General features: G+C 53.3%; 1 protein-coding gene and 1 non-coding gene across 3 annotated transcripts; one reads left to right on the top strand and one right to left on the bottom strand.

The window, feature by feature from the left end:
• Nucleotides 1-3,527: 3,527 nt before the first annotated feature.
• Nucleotides 3,528-3,655, bottom strand: LOC129673383 (small nucleolar RNA SNORA17). Its single transcript, XR_008719657.1, has one exon. It is a non-coding gene; the product is annotated as a small nucleolar RNA SNORA17 (small nucleolar RNA).
• An 8,275-nt stretch (nt 3,656-11,930) lies between these two features.
• Nucleotides 11,931-17,846, top strand: Sstr3 (somatostatin receptor 3). 2 transcript variants are annotated; one of them, XM_055603051.1, is made up of 3 exons: nt 11,931-12,563; nt 12,756-12,912; nt 16,138-17,846. In XM_055603051.1, exon 3 carries the CDS (start codon nt 16,177-16,179, stop codon nt 17,464-17,466), a length of 1,290 nt encoding a protein of 429 aa, XP_055459026.1. In that variant the 5' UTR covers nt 11,931-12,563; nt 12,756-12,912; nt 16,138-16,176; the 3' UTR covers nt 17,467-17,846. The 2 variants fall into 2 exon arrangements, with proteins under 2 accessions (XP_055459026.1, XP_055459027.1); XM_055603052.1 differs by lacking the exon at nt 12,756-12,912.
• The last annotated feature ends 60 nt before the right edge of the window (nt 17,847-17,906 follow it).

Genomic DNA, 17,906 nt, shown 5'->3' with positions numbered 1-17,906 from the left:
CTTTTAGGCCTGTAGCAAGGCGGGAACACCACGGAGGAGGGACAAGGTAGAGGACACCTTGCTCATCTCAGCAGCCAGATAAAGAGGAGGGGGCCAGGACCAAGACTGACCCTCTGAACCACGGTCCCAGTGACCCTTTTCCTCCCCTTGGGCCTCCCTTTGCACAGTTCCGCTTCCCAACAGTCCCTCTGAAATTAGACTCTCAACGGATTCAATCAGTGCTTATGTCAGAGGCTCCACCGTGTAATCGTTTCTTCGTTAATTTCTTAGGTGTCTCTCGATTCAGTCAACTTGACAGTCGACATTAACCTGGGCGGTGCCAGCCTGTGTCGGTCTGACGAGCTCACACATTTCCTCAGACTGCACTTGATCATGTGACTCTACTCAACGCGGCTGCCCTGTGCGCAGCGGCGGCCACACTGAGGCTCTCTCCAAGAGTCTCAGCAATCTCAGTGTTGAGCAACAGTCCAAACGGAAACAGAAAGTCAAGGCAGGTTTACAAAAGCCAAAAACATGTGACCTCACACAGCAAACACCCTCACTCTTTCGGGGTGAACAGGAGAACAGAAAAGAGGTGTGAGGCCAGAGAACCAACAGGGAGATCAAATCCTGTATAGCCCTGTTTTGCATCCAGGGGCACACGGTGACATGATGTGAGCTTCAAGGTGTGTGCCCACTGCTCTGGCCTTGCTGGCCTTAGTGCACATGACCTCTCCCCTGGGCTCGGCTCTGCTCACTGCCCGTGGTTGTCCTCGGCAGCCTTTTCATGTCTCTGTCGTCTCCGGATCTGCGAGATCTCTACTGCACCTTCAGCTCTCTCCTCACCGTTTCCCACACTGCCCTCTTGGGGCCTGAGCCGACTACACCCCAGCTGGCCTCTCCCAGGCTTGCCTTTGAAATCTGGGTGAATGCCTCCGTGATCTTACAACTCTTCCATGCTTGTAAAACCAATGTAGTGTGAATGGCACAAGGTCTGTCACCAACTCAAAGCAAGAGCTGGTCCCTTCTGGACCACGGCTGAGGCAGCCTCTAAGTGCCTGGGCAGGGGGCAGACGAACACGGTGAAATGAATCCTGGGAAAGCTCTTTTGTTTTGTTTTTTAACTTTCTGTTGACTCTTTGTGATTTTCACATCATGCACCCCAATTCCACTCATCCCCCTCTCCTTGGACCTGCCCTTCACCCTTGCAATCTCTCCTCCAACAGAGAGAAAAAAAAATCTCATTGTGGGAGCTGTAGTGTGTCACATTGTGTCCCACAGCATACCACTTTGTTCATACTTCTTTGCTTGCAAATGTTCATTGCAGTGATTCATTGGTCTAGTTCAAGGCCTCTGTCTTCTGCTACTCTCTCAATAATGGAACCTCACTGGACTCCTCTCAGTTGTTGCCCTCTGTCACGGAGGTTCTGTAGTTTTGGATCTGTAGAATCAGCCCCTTCATGCACTCCAGCAGTTCATCAGTGGAGTAGGTGTTGGAGGGGGCCAATTCAAAGCCCTGGATCTGGGCTTGAGCGTTATCTGAGATGGTCAGCTCACCAGCAACTCCTGCAACCAGAGCCAGCTCTACCCTGATGCCCAGGTCAGGTGCAGGCCCCACCCTCCTGAGTGTTATAGCTGGTGAGGGACATGGAGAGCACTCCCACTCTCATAATTTCAGGGACAGCTCTCCCACCTGCCATAGATGGTGAGGGACAGGGAGGGAAGGTGCTCTTCCATGCCACCACCCAGCAGACAACAGATATGGGCCAGCTCTATTGTGCTATTCAGGTGAGGTACAGGGCCCGCTCTTCCTAGTGCTGCAGCAGGTGAGGGATAGGAACAGCTCTTCTGTTCTCATGGCACTATTGGGACCAACTTTCCTGTCCATTACTGGTAGCAAGGGCAAAACGCGGGGGAGGGATTCTCTCCCTCATTGCTGCCACTGCACAGCAGAGAAGAGGCAGGGTCAGCTCTCCTAAACTCATGCCCTCCTGCCTGGTTCACCTGTAATCCCTACATTCAGGGCCAGCCCTACTGTGATGCCCATTTGAGGTGCAGGGCTTTCTCTCCTGAGGGCTGCAGCTGGTGAGGAGCAGGGCCAGTTCTCCTGCTCTTATGAGCCCCGGGCCAGGTCTCCCACATGCTGAAGATGGTGAGGGGAGAGGTGGAGGGAATCTCTCCTAAAGTGGAAGTCTCTGGTTTCTTCGAAGACTCGGTTTTGTCATGTGATGTTTTGCTGCAAGCTGGGCATGTGAAGTTTTGCTGGAGGTTGGCTTGTGAGAGGCCACATGCTGTTTGGCTGTGAGCTCTCTCATGTGAGGGGCATGGCTTTGGCCAGCTGAGAGTATCAGTAGGTGGACTCTGAGGAGAGGAGATATATAAAGGGGCGCACAGCGAGGCATCACTTTTTGGATCGACATCACTGAGCTGATCTTTGTGCTTTGACATTTGACTCCAGAGAGAGAAACGTTCCAGGGAACTTCTTGGGGCAATCCAACTGAGTCTTGTGGCTTTCTCTGACTCGTCCTGATCTTCTGAATTGTGCTGATCGTGTTGCTGCTTGGTGTCGGCCTTTGGACGGGGCTGCTGGTGTCCTGACAACTGAATTTGGTAATCCCCTAAGGACCCATTGACCCTCATCAGCAGATATAAGAGATCTACAGCCCTTTCCCCAACTAATCGCCTATCTAAGGTGGTGGTGGGGGGGATGGTTGGAAAGGGGGTAAAGGTGTTTAAGGACACCAAATAAAGTATGTTTGGTGAAAATTCCTAAGCCTACACTCTCCCCAGTTCTTGCCACCATAAGCGAGACAAGTGGTAAGTCCAGCAATCCCAGGATGCCCAAGTGAGGGAGGGGGCCACTCTGCACAGCTCTCAGACATCAACGTGTCCCTGCCTGGCCTTTGGTGGTAACAGACCCCTGCTGCTGCTGGCCCCAGTGACAGCACTGGCCAGGGCCACCATGGTCCCAGGTGGCATCACCAGCTACTCACATCAGGCTGTTCCTCACTATCTTCGAGTCTCCAGTTCCCCCTCTCTTCATTGTGCACACATCCTTCTGCTTCTCTTTCTCTCCCATCTCTCCACCACCTACTTGCTCCTCTTAGTGGTGTTCAGGGTCTCTGAGCATCCGGGGTCATCTCAAGAGTGGTCTTAGGAGTGGTCTGTCCAGTGTGTGTATTATGGCACACGGTAGGGGTCATCTTGGGTGTGGTCTGTACCCCCGGGCCTGCATGGCACTGAACTGGTGGCCATTTCAGGCTACTTGCCTGTCCAGGCCCCATGGCGCTGGTCTGGTGGTTGTCCGAGGCTTGCTCCTTGCCCGGCCTCACCCAAGTGTTCCCTTGCAAGAGTTGTTTATCTCAGGCTCACTCCCACCTAGTGACCGCAGTCTCTAGTCTCCAGCCTGCTTCCCATCCTGGCAGCCCATCTGGTCCTGCCTGGTGCCAGACAGCTGGTGCCAGACAGAGTTGTTTATCTCGGGCTAGCTCCCTGTCTGTGCCCCTGGTGCTGGACTGGTGGTCATCTCAGGCAGGATTTTTTCAGGGAACGTTAGGCTACTAATCATTCGGATGTTCACAGGTGAGAACACTGGGCGTAGGCACAGCCTCTCTCCTCTCTGCCACCTACTGACGCACATATGACACACAGCCATACCCATGAGTTCTTTTACAGAGTCTTCCTGGACTCTCCCACAATGCCTGAGGTCTGACCAATTCTGGAGATGGCCTCAAGGCATTTTTTTTTTTGTCCGGTTATTCAGATACAGGGTTTTGGCTTCCTTGTTGTTGCTGGGTTTTGTTTGTTTTTGTTTTTCGAGGCAGGTTCTTTCTGTGTAGCCTTGGCTGGCTTTGTAGACCAGGTTGGCATTGAACTCAGAGATTCCCTGCCCATGCCTCCCAGGGCTGGCATTAAAGACATATGCCACTATGCCCAGCTATAGTTTCAATGATGTGAATCTCTTTAGTGATCCATTCCTCACGTAGAGCCAGCTTTAACCGCCCCTTTTCAGAGCAACCTGCAAGGTTTTCAAATCCTTCTTCTCCCAGTCAGTACCACCAATATGGCTAGAAGCAGCTGGCAATCACCCCGCTGTAGCCTGAATGTTGAAATGCCTTAAAATTTTCTCTGCCAGAGTAATTAGTTGACTGCTTTTAAGCTTAGCCTCACAAAATCTCAGGGCATAGATAAAACAAGAGATAGGTCCTTTGACATAGGAAATGTAAGTCAAGTGTGGTCTAGTTTCCCGTAGCATCCATGTTCCCACAGGAAACCTGATGGGCACTGGCTCTGTCCACATCTGTCTTAGTTAGGGTTTCTATTGCTATCATAACATACTGTGATCAAAAACAAATTGGGGAGCAAATTGTTTATTTACTCATAGTTCCATATGGCTGGGATTCAAGCAGGGCAGGAACCTAGAAGCAGAAGCTGATGCAGAGGCCATGGGGGTGCTGCTTACTGGCTTTCTCTTCATGGTTTGCTCAGTCTTGTTTTTTTATAGAACCCAGGATGATCAGCCCACCACCCACTATGGGCTGGACCTTCTCCTAACAACTGCCAAAATGCCCTACGGCCAGCTCTTATGGAGGCATTTCCTCAACTGAGAAACCTTCTAAATCACCCTAGCTTGTGTCAAGTTGATGTAAAACTAGCCAGCACAGTTGACCTCTTGTTAGCTTGATAGACAAACACATCTCTGTTAATCTGTTCTTTATTGTCCTTCCCTAAGATCATACATTAATATTAAATATTACAATATAAACATTCCGAAATTTAAAGGTCCCAGTCTTTGAAAATTTAAACATTTAAAAGTTTGGTCACTTTAAAAATTCAGTCTTTTAAAATTCAGAGACTGTTGTAGTGGTAGTTTTGGTTTCTTTAAAAACTCAGTTATGTTATGTAAACATGTTTTTGTTTTAATCTCAGGTGTAGGGGGCTGCTTTAGTTCTCCAGCTGTTGACTATGATTGTCTCATTCTCTATCAGGGGAGTGACCTTTGCCAGCTGCAGAGAGTTTAATTCTGAGGACTCTGAGAGGGTATAAATACCAGAACTTGGAGAGCGCTGGGGGGCCTTCAAGAAAGAAAAAGGAGGCTGCTGTTCCTGATCGCTGTTGATGCAGTTTGGTGAGAAGAAGTTGGAGATATCCTGAAATGAAGATTGGACTGGACCCCAAAGACCCAACAACCCTAACCAGCAGTAAGTAGTAAAGAGACACACTCTGCCCCTTTCCCTTATAACCTTCATTCTCTCCTACCTAGTGTTGGGGGGTTGGAAGGTATTAGGACAGAAAAGGGTTGGAAGGGAGGTAGTGGCATAAGAAACTCAAGAAAAATAGATATAAAAATATGCCCTACAGTTTGTCAACTGTGGGTTCCTGTCAAATCAAAAATAAATTAAATGCTTTTTCTTAATTGAAGAGAGAAGAACCAGGGTGCAGTCACAATACGAACAAAATAAAAACAAACCCCTAAAGTGCAAACATCTGGGATTCACTCAAGATCTTCTGGGCTCCATTTGGCTACACTGTCCTGCTCCTGCTGCTCTTGATGACCGTCTCATGGTACTCGTGTCTTCAAAAATGGTGGGGTTCTGTCTCAGGGTTTATGTTTCTGTGAGGAGACACCATGACCACAGAAACTCTTATAAAGGAAAATGTTTAACGGGGGCTGGCTTACAGTTTCAGAGGCTTAGTCCATTATTCTCATGGTGGGAAGCATGGCAGCCTGCGGGCAGACATGGTGCTGGAGAAGGAGCTGAGAGGTCTACATCTTGATCCACTGGCAGCAAAAGGAGACTGTGTGCTACATTGGGGATAGCTTGAGCACAGGAGACCTCCATACCCATCCCACAGCGTCCCACTTCCTCCAAGACCTCACCTACTCCAACAAGGCCACACCTCCTAAGAGTTCCACTCCCTGTGGGCCAAGCATCCAAGCACATGAGTCCATGGGGGCCATTTCTATTTCAACCACCACAGGTTCCTTGCTGCAACTGAGCCTGTACTTTCGCCAGTAGCCTCTCCTGGGCTCTCTTCAGAGCCCTGCCACACAGTGCCAAACCTCAGCTGCTCTTCATGACCCCTTCGTGTCTTCAAAACCAGTACCACCTAGGTGACTCTTACACTACCAAGTCCAGCTGCCAGCATAATGTACAACCTTAGCCACTGATGGAGCACAGCTCCTATGTGCTGAACCTCAGGAAACAACTGCAGAATATCTCACCCCATGATGCAGTCTCTTCTTAATCACAGCTGATCCTTCTTCCCCTACTGAGCAGAACCACAGGTTCTTCACACAAATAGCCCAAGAGAGTCTGCTACCCTCTGAAGTTCAGAAGCCAGGCATCCGCTGCCTGTACTGCTCTCAGCATTCTTACCTTCCAAGCTCATGAAGCTCTCAATACTCAAGGGCTTTTTTAGCCCAAAGTTCTAAAGTTCTTCCACAACCCTATCCCAAACAACATGGTCAGGTTTGTCACTGCAATACCCCACTCCTGGTACCAACTTGTCTTGGCTAGGGGCTTTATTGCTGCGATGAAGCACCATAACCAAAGCAGGAAAGGGAGGAAAGGGCCTTCTCCACTTACAGTTCCAGGCAACATCCCTATTGCATTCAAGTATCCTGAGGTTCAGCCTCGAAGCTTGACTTAGCTCTGCTCACAGCATTCCAGGGCATCACCAGCCCACATCTCCAAGTTTTTTTTTTTTTTTCAAATTCCTCCCACGAATCAGTTCTGAAGCCTTCTGGAACCACAAAGTCAAGAATTGTCATAGAGATGATCTCTCTTCTCAACACCAGTCTTCCTGAGTGACTTTTTGTAGTGGCAACAAAGTGACTGAGGTAAACAGCCCCGGGTCAGAATGCTGTATTTCAGCTTGCTGCTCCAGGGATTTCAACCTGTGATCAGCTAGCTTCATTGCTTTGAGAGCTATGGAGAAAAGAGCACGGTGAAGGAAAGCCTCATAACAGACAGAGGCAAGGAGGAAGAAAGGGGAAGGGGCCACATGGACGGGGATAGGTGTGGTGCAGGAAGCCGGAGAACGCAGAGAGGAGGCCTTCACGAGCCAAGCCGAAGTGAATCTCGGCCTCAAAGGCAACATCCACTATGACTGTCCATGAATGCGAGCCATCAGCTGTTTTCAGGCATACACACACCTTCCAGAGGCTACATTCCTCTGAAGTGAGAAAGTAGAGCACCCAGAGAGGAGGACAGGAACTCAGGAACGCAGACAGGACCTGGGGATAAAGCTGAAGCAACCCATTCTCTGATGGGGACATGGTTCCGGGGAATCATCCCAGGTGACAGCAGCTCTGAGGAAAGCAGCTTGGGGGTCTCTTAGACATTTCTCAGTATAGCTGGACTCTGGGGATTCTGCTGCATGGCTTTGGGGGCACTGAAGAGCCATGTGGAAATGCTTGGCCCCAGAAAAATGAATGTTCTTGCTTTTTAAGTAAGCAAGTGAAAGAGTGCAGAATGCTTGAGAGGGTGGGAAACAAGAATGAGAGAAATCAAGATCTCTGCAGCACACAGGGCTGGAGAGATGGCTCAGCTGTTAAGAGCAACGGCTGCTCTTCCAGAGGACTGGGGTTTGGTTCCCAGCATGCTCACGTGCTCCTGCACGCACATGCGCACACTCATATGCACACTCACTCACACAGAAGTGCAGGAGGTGTCCTCTCCCACCCTTCTTTGGCATCATTCGTGTACATGGTACACAGACATATATTCAGGCAAAAGCTTGTACACATGAAGTGAATTGTTAAGAAAAGATTTGTGTATGTGTATGTGTTTGTGTATGAGCATTCCACTTGTATGTAGGCCTGCATGACAGAAGAGAACAGCTGACAGAAAAGGGCATCAGATCCCACCATCTCTCCCAACCCTTACCATGCGGTTGCTGGGAGTTGAACTCAGGACCTCTCCTAAGTTCAACAGCCATGGTCCTAACCACTGAGCCATCTCTCTAGCCCCATAAATTACATTAAAAAAATTTCTGTTGTGTGGGGTCCCCCATGCTTAAGAACCCAAAACTTCGAAGGTTGAGACAGGAAGATCAGGAGTTCAAAGTCAATCTGGGCTCCATAGTGAGATTTTATCTCAAAAATACAAAGTGGGGGGAGGGCAGGGGTTGGAGTGGACAGAGGGTAGGAAGATGTGTGTATATAAACATAACTAAAGGTCGGCGCTGCCTCTGAGACAAACCGGGGAGAGGTAAGAGGGCCATTGGAGGATGGCTGTCTTTTCGTCATTTGAAGCCTTCTTAGTACCACAGAATTCAGAAACATGTTCGGAAGTAATGCTTGAAGAACACAGGAACAAATTAGAAATGAAAAATAATTGCATTACCGACAAAAAGGAGGCCCAGGGGAGGGAGCATGCCTCAGAACAGGCGATGTCAACACGCTGGAAATAAAAAGGAAGGGGAGGTGTGGAGAGCAGCCTGGGCAAAGGGTTTAGGCTGCAGTGAGGCTATGGGAGAACAAGGGGAGGGGTAAAGCGGAAGTAGGGGTCAGTAGGGGCAGGTTACCCCTAAGCACTACGGCAGGGACTTATTCAGTGAGTGACAGGTGGCCCTAAGAGAGCCTCAGGAAGTCTGCCTATGACTCAGCATTTTAATAGATTCTAATAGAGCCACTGACCCTCCTGAGCACGCTGGTTTCACTCTGCTGTCCAAGGGTCTTTGGCAAGGCCAAGAAGAAATTGGACACAGAGCCAATTAAGGGGAGAACGACACACGAGCCGTATTAACCTGATTGGTATAGGAGAGTTCCCCAGGCCACTTTCCCCATTAGCAACAAAGTTCAAGGGCTCCCAGGCTGCCTAGGGAGCCTGGCAGCTATCCCATGGGAAGATGAGGGTTAAATAGAAGGTGTGTGCGCTACAAACCCTCTCCAGCCTGGCCTGGTAGCCAGGCAGGTTACCATCCTCCTGTCTCTGGGGGAGGAGAGTGGGGGAGCGCCTCTCATGGCCTTCAGCCCTGCTTTCAAAGGGAGAAGGGAAGGTCAGGGTGTCCTTTTTGATTTTCAAGCACCTTTTGTTAAAAAGAAAGTCAATGTGACAAAGCAGGGGGGTGGCGGTGGCGTTCTTAAAATCCCATGAAGGCTGGTGGAGAGGACATTGTAGATTCAGCCAGGAGAGAGTGGCGGGGAGATACCCCACAAGCCTCTTCTCTGTCTCTTGTCAACCATGCTCAGGTGCCCTGCAGCCAGGTGGTGAGGTGGTCTCTGCTGTGGAACACTGAAATCCCAAGAGGGATTTCACAAGTCACAGAGCTGGGACAGAGCCAAGATGAAACCCCTCTGTCTAAGGTCATGATCCTCAGGAACCTCACAAGCGGGAGCTTAAAGAAGGTAGAAGTCGATGGATCCCAGGAACTGCTGCAGTGTGTGTGTGTGTGTGTGTGTGTACTGGCTCATTCTGTCATCTGCATAACCCTAAGAATGGGCACTGACAATGGGCCTTAGAGATGACCAGACACATATTTGAGGTCACACAGCCAGTACATAGCGGAGCTGAGACTCAACCCCAGAAGGAGCCAGCAGGGGGTGACAGACCCAAAGACACCCCTCGATGGGGACACTAGTGAGAACGTTGGGCTAGGAAGGCATCTCATGTTTTAGAAGACAGAACTGCTTCAGTATCTAGGTCTCTCCCTGGCTCCATGGTCAACTCCTGACTTCCGGTTGAGGAGGAGCCTGGCTCCCAGCTCCTGAAAAACCGCTTGTCTGATGGTAGAGGCTTGATTGCTGGCCACGGGAACCCGCTGCCGTGAGGGTGGAGACATTACCATGGTTTTGTCCGGGCTGAGATCACATGGGGGTGCCGGGTAGATGATGTGAACCCAGCAGATCTGACAGCCCTAGGGACCACATCCAGCCTGGGGTCAGAGGTTTGGGACCAGGTGTAAGCTTACACTTCTCCCTCCTGGCCGTGTCTCAGCAGAGAAAGGGCTCAATAGGAGCCCCAGCTCTCTCTCGCTGGCAGAAGCCTCCTAGAGAAGGGCTGACCCCAATCTGCTACATAGGAGACCCCTCCCCCCTCTCTAGTTTCCTGTATACCCCCAGGAAACATGTCCTTGTTTGTCCCTCTGCTATTTTCCATCCATCCATCCATCCATCCACCCACCCATCCAAACTCTGAGTTCATCCACCTCTCATCCATGCATGTATTCATGTATCTATCCATGTGGGCATGTAGGCATCTCTCCATGCATGCATGCACCCATGCATGCACCCATGCATGCATGCACACACCGGCCCACCCATCCATGCATGCACCCTTGTATTAATACACCCATGTATTAATACACCCATCATCTATCCATTCATGCATCCATTCATCCATGTGTCCACCTTCCATCCTCTTTCATTAGAAATTGGATGAATGCCTACTGTGTGCCAGGCTAGCGCCAGCGCAGGACAACTTTAGGGCTCTGTATAGCGCTTGTTCTTGGGGACATTCATGCCCCATCCTCAGATGAGTCGCCATGAAGTACTTCGTGGCTCTGAAGACAGACTTTGGATATCTAGGGGTGAGACTCCCTGTCCTGGGCAAGAACTGTCAACCAGATGACCATTTGCCCCCAACATGTCCAGGTAAAGCCTGTGCAAAGACCCCGAGGGAGGCTCCTGACCTTGCCATGGATCTGACTCAGCGCAGCAGTGAAAGAACTGTGGAAATCAAGGCACAGACCCTCTGTTCTCTTCTCAGAAGCTCCCCACCCATCCAGATTGAGAGGAGCAGACCACAAGCTGACCATAAGCCCCCCAAGGTTTAGCTGGGACTGTCCCACCTAGATCCTCGCTTGGTGAGAAGCCGGCTCCTCAGACGCCGTCATGGGCACCCCATCTCTGTACCCGTTTCCTTTTACTTCCAGCCAAGGTAGGACTCTGTCTTTAGTGATGTGGTGTGGATTGTCTGCCTAGGCCAATCTCATCCCTAAAGTCTCCATCGATGCTGGAGGAAACAGTGTCTGAGGATGAATGGATAAATGAATGGATGAACGACATTGATGAGCTCAGAGTTTGGGGAGCCAAAGGGAAGTCATAGGCAGGAGGTAAGAGGGATAGTGGGCTGCAGCTGACTGTCCTGGGAAGAGCCATGGAAGGCCGTAAACAGAGAATGACAACACCGAGGAGCCCCGCCGTGGAGCATGAGGACACGCTTAGGGCCGCTCAGAACTCATGTCCACTTTAGACTAGCAGTGGCCATAGATGACCACAGTTTACTACTTGGTCTGTCCAGTGAAGAAAGAATGGCTTACATAGGTAGGCTGGTGCTGGGACCGCCACCTTTAGGCTCCAACAAAGGAAAATATCGCCCCTCCCCCAGGGAGTTCATTAGTTGATGTGCTATGGACAATTGTCTTCCGGTGCAGTTGTTATAATTCACATGGTATCAGTTAAAAGAATCGGGAATTGTTTTCTCACTGTGTATCTTTGACTTTTGCCTCTTGGGTCTCAAAGCCTAAAATATCTACTTTCTATCTCATTGCTCTGCCCCTCTGTCCAGCTCCATCTGACCCCAGGATCACATTCCCTATCTGCCTTCTCCTGGACCTGCCCCGCTGCTCTTGGGATCCTCGACAAGAGATATATGGGCTCGGAGCCCACATCTCGGTGTCCATCCTACCCTCTCCTTCCTCATCTCACTGCTCAGCCCCCTCCCCATAGTCATGCATGCCTCAGGATCTGGGGCTGTCCTGCCTCTCTGGCAGCCCCCCCCCCCCCCGCCGCGCCTCCCCCCCTCCCTCTTTTTTTTTTTTCAAGTCCCTGCAGGAGCCAAGGCCAGCGTGGGTGGCTGAAATCTCCCCGGTAACGGGATCTGCCTCTCCCTCTCCCGGCCTCCGCCCTTAACCTGCTGCCCCTCAGTCTGGCACCTGCTGCCCAGCTCTCAGTCCCTCCTCCTGGTCCCTCCCGCGCCCTCCTGCTCCCCCCTCTGCTGGCTCTCCATGTCACCATCTGTGGCACAATCCTTCTCTGTCACTGTCCCTACCACCCCCTCTTTCTCCTTCCTCCTGCCTCCCTCTGTCCCTGCCTTTTTCTGCATCTCTCACAGCTCCTCCGTCCGTCCATCCATTCTCTCCTCTCCTCTTTCCTCCTCCGTCCCTTCTCCTTGCCAGCATCTCTCCTTACTCCCCCTCATTCTGCCTTTCCACCCACACACTGTCTCCTATCCCTCCCTTCTCTCTCTCCACCTCCGACCCACCCCCCCTTTCCTTATTTTCTCTTGGCTTCCTATGTCCCCTGCTATCTCACATTCCTGTCACCTTGGGAAGTACCTCCTGCCACCCCCAACTGGGTGCCATCTGAGGACCCCCATCCTGTGTCCTACACCCTCCACGTGTCCTGGAGATGGGGGGTGACGTACCAGGTGAAGGTGGAAAGTCAGGGCCGAGGACCAGATGGGAGAGGCAATGTGAGCTGACGTGGCCGCTAAGGGCCTAGGAAGGGCCCAAGCCCATGAATGCCGGAGGAGTGGGCACCATGTGAGACCCAGCTGGCTGTGCTCTAATGGTACCTGGCTGCGGAATGTTACCCAGCCTGTGGACTACAAAGGGAGCTCTTGCTCTGTGGGCAGGTAAGGAGGCTCATGGGGCTCTCGGAGGGTGGGATACCTGGGCCCTTTCTCTAACCAGGTTGAACTTAGGGCTGAGTCTAGGGCTGGCAGAGGATGAAGGGTTCCAGAAAGCAGTGAGGCTTTTGGTGATTTCTGTGTGGGCTGTAAGATAGGAAGGGCTATTAATCCCAGCATCTTGTGCCGTCATTCCAGAATCTTGGAGCCTCCGTAGAGCAGAATGTCAGAACTGAACCAAACCAGATGCAAGCTGCTGTCTGGCCTCCTGGGCCTGTGTGGCTTCGCTCCTGAGCTCCCCTTCGTGCTGGAGTGGTGCATCTGACAAGCCTCTTCCACCTTTGCATCAAAGGAGGTGGGAATGAGTGGTCTCCATTGTAATAGGAAGAGCCTGGAACTGGAGGGGAGTGACTTGTCCAAGGTCACACAGCAGTTTGGCATCAGCGGAACCCAATCCCCAAGCTTTGGGCTTCAGGGGGTGCTCCTGGGGGTCAAGCCTCGGGCCTAGAACTCTCGTCAGTCGCAGGTGACAAACAAAACCTCAGCCTCTTTGGGGGAAGGTCCAGGTGTACAGAGGACAGCAGTGGGCCCTCAGCCCACATTGTCCCTTAGCTGTCCTGACATTTTAAGGAAGCCAGCGTGGATTTGGATCTGATTTCTCACTCACCAGCTGGGTGACCTTGAGAAAGTGACTTAACCTCTCTAAACTTCAAATTCCTCCCTCACCTGACCCTCCTCCCCTTTCTGGGCTCTGCTAGGGTCTCAGGATGTGAGTCTGAGGTCTCAGCCCAGGAGCATTCTTGCACCTTTGTGTTCTACCTGCTAATGCGCGCACGCCTGTTTCTGTTAGTTCTGGGTGGTAGGCTAAGTGCTGAGGGAAAGCGCTTTGGAGGGGGTTAGGAGCTGAGTGAGAGTGAAATAAGAGCAACTGGGGTGTCTGGCTCACCTGAGGGGCTATCCTTCCGTTGCTGTGAGGCTTGGGAGCACTCACTCACCCTCTCTGTGAGCCTCTTCCCTGAGGAGATTCCACCCCCAGTTTTCAGGCCAGATTGTGCCAAAGATAAACCAGACAGAGAGGCAAAGTCCCTCCCTCCCTCCTCCTTCCCTCCCTTCCAAGGAGGAATTAGATCAGGCATAGGAGCCCAGATCCTTAAAGAAAGGACGGCATTGAAATTGCAGGTCTGTCTTCCCCGGGTGAAAAGCTATGATTTCTGTGTTCTGCCACCTGCCTGGCCTGTCAACTTTGACAGCAAAGGAGGGTGTCTTGGAGTGGGGCCAGGGTACCACGGAGGGATGCGCCACCTCCGAGTCTGAGGAGGGTCTGGCTGGGTAGCTGTGCCCCTGTGTGCGTGCGTGTGCGCGTGCGCTTCAGCAGGCTCATGAATGTGCCTGTGTGGGCTTGGAGGAACCATCCTTGAAGCACACTCTGGGCTTCCCCGAGGGCATCTGTGCCTGAAGCCTGGAAATGAGGTTTGCCTGGCTCTCGCCTCTTTGCTGTCCCAGGCGCTCTCCTGTCTCCTGCAGTCCTGAGTGCCTTTGATTGGCCACCCTGTGGGAGAGCTATAAAGAGGCACTGCACAGAACAAGTGGGCAGGGTGACCGGGTGGTGTAGGGGGCCCCACTCTGGGAACAGAACTGTAAGGTCCTAGATCCCACGGCTCCTCGCCTAGGCTGGTTCGACTCTAGCTGTCTGCAGTTGTGGCATTCTTTGACTCAAAGTCACTCGGCCTGAAAACCTGACTCTGAGATCCATGGCTGTGTTCCAAGAATTTAAATTCTCATCTCTAGGCTCCTGTGGGTCTGAGGCTTTGGGCCCATGGTCCAGAGTGCAAGAGCACAAACATCAGCCAGACAAGCTCTGCCTAGGCCAGCAGGATAGTGAGTCCAGCACAGTACTGAGGCAGGGGCCTGCCCTGGCCTGGCCTCAGTTTGCCAGCCTGTAAAACAGGATGATAGGTGACAGGTCCTCCTCCACATACTCCTTCCTGGCTGTGGCCCACATATTTGGGACTCCCTGTAGCTCCTGGCCAGTTGGAAGGACAGAAGGAATGCCTTGTACTCTGCGAATAGGGCTCTTGTCAGCTCTGAGACATCAGCTTTTCCTGAAGTCTTCTGGGTTCAGGGTTCAACAAGGAGCAGCCAGCTGTGTGAGGACACTACAGGACCCACAGCCCACAGCCCAGATTTGCCAGACCCAGCTCAAGAGAGCTGAGAGTGCCTGCGGCAGGTTGAGGACCACTTGGGGGCTCCCTGAGTCAGGATCTTGGAGGCTGCTAGGAGCCTAGCCAATCTGGAACGTAGCAGGGAAGAGCCTTGGCACTCTGCCAGGGGTGCTTTGCTAGCTTTGGCATCGCCAGCCTGGCGCTCAGAGCTGTCGCATATGCTCCCTCCTCGGGAGCATGCTGGGAGCTAGGTGCTTCCCCTTCCCAGGAGCCTCCCTCATTCAGACTCTCATCAGGAGAGCCCAAAACACTCCCACTTTCTGGTGGAGGGGTCCAGACCCAGAGTGGGTCAACACAGAATTGAGGACAGCTTCTGAGCCTGCAGGCTTCGCCTTCAGCCCACTCTGCTGGGTGGACTTAGAAGCACTTAGGATCCAGGATCCAAGGGAACTGGTGGGGCGAGCAGAGAGGTTCATTGGGTGGAAAGGGGGTCAGGCCAGCGGGAGGAGCTGCTCTTGGCCTTGTACCTGGGTGTTCTAGGAGCAGCAACCTACTAAGAAGGAGGAGGAAGAGGAGGAGGAGGAGGAAGCCAGGGGAATTCCATTCCCCCCACCCCCGGTTCCCACTGCGCAGCCCACTCCTCCACAAGACTGCCCACTCTGGGCTCCTCTGACTCATTTGATGCCTCCCTCACTGGTGCAGGATGGGATCCAGGGAAGGGAGAGGTAGGGGACCGTGGAAATGGTCCCAGGGTTGGCTGAATCTCGGCGATGCAGGAGATTTGAGTCCAGCAGGGGAGCCCAGCAGAATCCCGAGGTTCAGGCACACAGAGTCCGGATAAAAGAACCTCACCAAGTGCCAGGGAATGTCCGCTCCCGCTGGATCCTCCTGCTCAACCCAGTACTCAGCCGCAGGGTCCTCGGCTCAGCCCTGCAGCTGGGGGAGGTAGTTTCCGGGGGGCCTGCAAATTTCTCATCCATAGGCTTGTCTGGGAGGAGAAGAGATCCTGCCACACACCCTCACATTCACAGTCATCCTTCCAGAGTGGGGCTGTAGGTCAGGGACCCCAGTGTGATGGCCCAGAGGTGCTGAGATCTCTGACTCCCAGGAGAGGAGGTGCCATCAGCTTGCTGCCATTCTGTTTGGAATTAGAAATCCGAGGGAAGTTCTGGCCTCTGCTAGAAAAGATACAGCCATATCAACTTTCACCTGGAGTTGGGGGTGGGAGGCAGGACTTGGGGGTCTCATCTGAGAAGTCAGCATAAGCACCCGTCACCTTACCGGGCTGTGCAGAGAACACAAGCTGCTCATCGGGTCCTGAGCTGGCACATAGTAGGTCTCCAAGTTTAAGGTGGTGGTGAAGAGGCACAAAAGAAGCTGTTCTCTGCCACAACTAAGCCGTGTTCTCCTTCCTGTAGGCTAGGACTAGGCGGTGACTGACCGGCTCCTCCTCAGCCATGGCCACTGCTGCCTATCCTTCATCGGTGCCCACAACCTCGGACCCTGGGAACACATCCTCATCCTGGCCCCTGGAGACCACCCCGGGGAATGTATCTGCTGGCGCCAGCCTGGCCGGCCTGGCCGTGAGTGGCATCTTGATCTCCCTGGTGTACCTGGTGGTGTGTGTGGTGGGCCTGCTGGGCAACTCACTGGTCATCTACGTGGTCCTGCGGCACACGGCCAGCCCATCCGTGACCAGCGTCTACATCCTCAACCTGGCGCTGGCCGACGAGCTCTTCATGCTGGGGCTCCCCTTCCTGGCTGCCCAGAACGCCCTGTCCTACTGGCCCTTCGGCTCTCTCATGTGCCGTCTGGTCATGGCCGTCGATGGCATCAATCAGTTCACAAGCATCTTCTGCCTCACCGTCATGAGCGTGGACCGCTACCTGGCGGTGGTGCACCCGACACGCTCGGCCCGGTGGCGCACGGCGCCCGTGGCTCGCGTGGTCAGTGCGGCCGTCTGGGTGGCCTCGGCCGTGGTGGTGCTGCCGGTGGTTGTCTTCTCGGGGGTGCCGCGGGGCATGAGCACGTGCCACATGCAGTGGCCAGAGCCGGCGGCCGCCTGGCGAACGGCTTTCATCATCTACACGGCCGCCCTGGGCTTTTTCGGACCCCTGCTGGTCATCTGCCTGTGCTACCTGCTCATCGTGGTGAAGGTGCGCTCGGCCACGCGGCGGGTGCGGGCGCCCTCGTGCCAGTGGGTGCAGGCCCCCGCGTGCCAGCGGCGGCGGCGTTCTGAGCGCAGGGTCACGCGCATGGTGGTGGCTGTGGTGGCGCTCTTTGTCCTCTGCTGGATGCCCTTCTACTTGCTCAACATCGTGAACGTGGTGTGCCCGCTGCCGGAAGAGCCCGCCTTCTTTGGCCTCTACTTCCTGGTGGTGGCCTTGCCCTACGCCAACAGCTGCGCCAATCCCATCCTCTACGGCTTCCTCTCCTACCGCTTCAAGCAGGGCTTCCGCAGGATCCTGCTGAGACCTTCACGTCGCGTGAGGAGCCAGGAGCCCGGGTCTGGCCCTCCGGAGAAGACTGAGGAGGAGGAGGACGAAGAGGAGGAAGAGAGAAGGGAAGAGGAGGAGCGGAGGCTGCAGAGGGGAAAGGAGATGAACGGAAGGGTCCGCCAGATCTCACAGCCTGGCACCAGCGGACAGCCTCAGCTACCGCCCAGCACAGGGACTGCCAAGGAGCAGCAGTTTCTACCCCAGGAGGCCACAGCTGGGGACAAGGCCAGCACCCTGAGCCATCTGTAAGGACCTTTAAAGAGTCAGCATGGCCCAGAGAAGGGCAGAGGCTGTGCTTGACCTAGGGACACGAGGACCACTCACATGCAGCGGTCCCAGCAAGCAGCAGCTAGAGTGACTTCGTTTATACAGCTGTTCTGGCCCTCTCTGGGCCGCTGAGGTACTAGGTTCCAATGTTGGGATGGGCTCTGTCCCGTTGGGCTAGGACTTGCTGTGTGACCTTTGTCAGGTCATTTCCCCTTTTGACTCAGGGATGGGTATAATGAGCCTGGATGGGCCCCACAAGAAGAGGGATCTGAAGGTGTTGTTACTGGGGTGAATCTCCTGAGTAGGGCCCAAGGGAAGGGGCTTTAGGCAGTCTGACCAAGAAACAAGATTTCATTGGCGGGGGGGGGGGGGGGGAGAGGTCAGTTTGTATCTTGGCCCCCATGGAGATACGCCAGGGTTTG

The sequence above is a fragment of the Psammomys obesus genome, unplaced genomic scaffold, assembly GCF_907164565.1.
Source record: "Psammomys obesus unplaced genomic scaffold, mPsaObe1.curated_primary_1811, whole genome shotgun sequence".
Lineage (NCBI taxonomy): Eukaryota > Metazoa > Chordata > Mammalia > Rodentia > Muridae > Psammomys > Psammomys obesus.
Note: the sequence above shows the minus strand (reverse complement) of the source record. Positions and strands in the feature narration are given on the sequence as shown.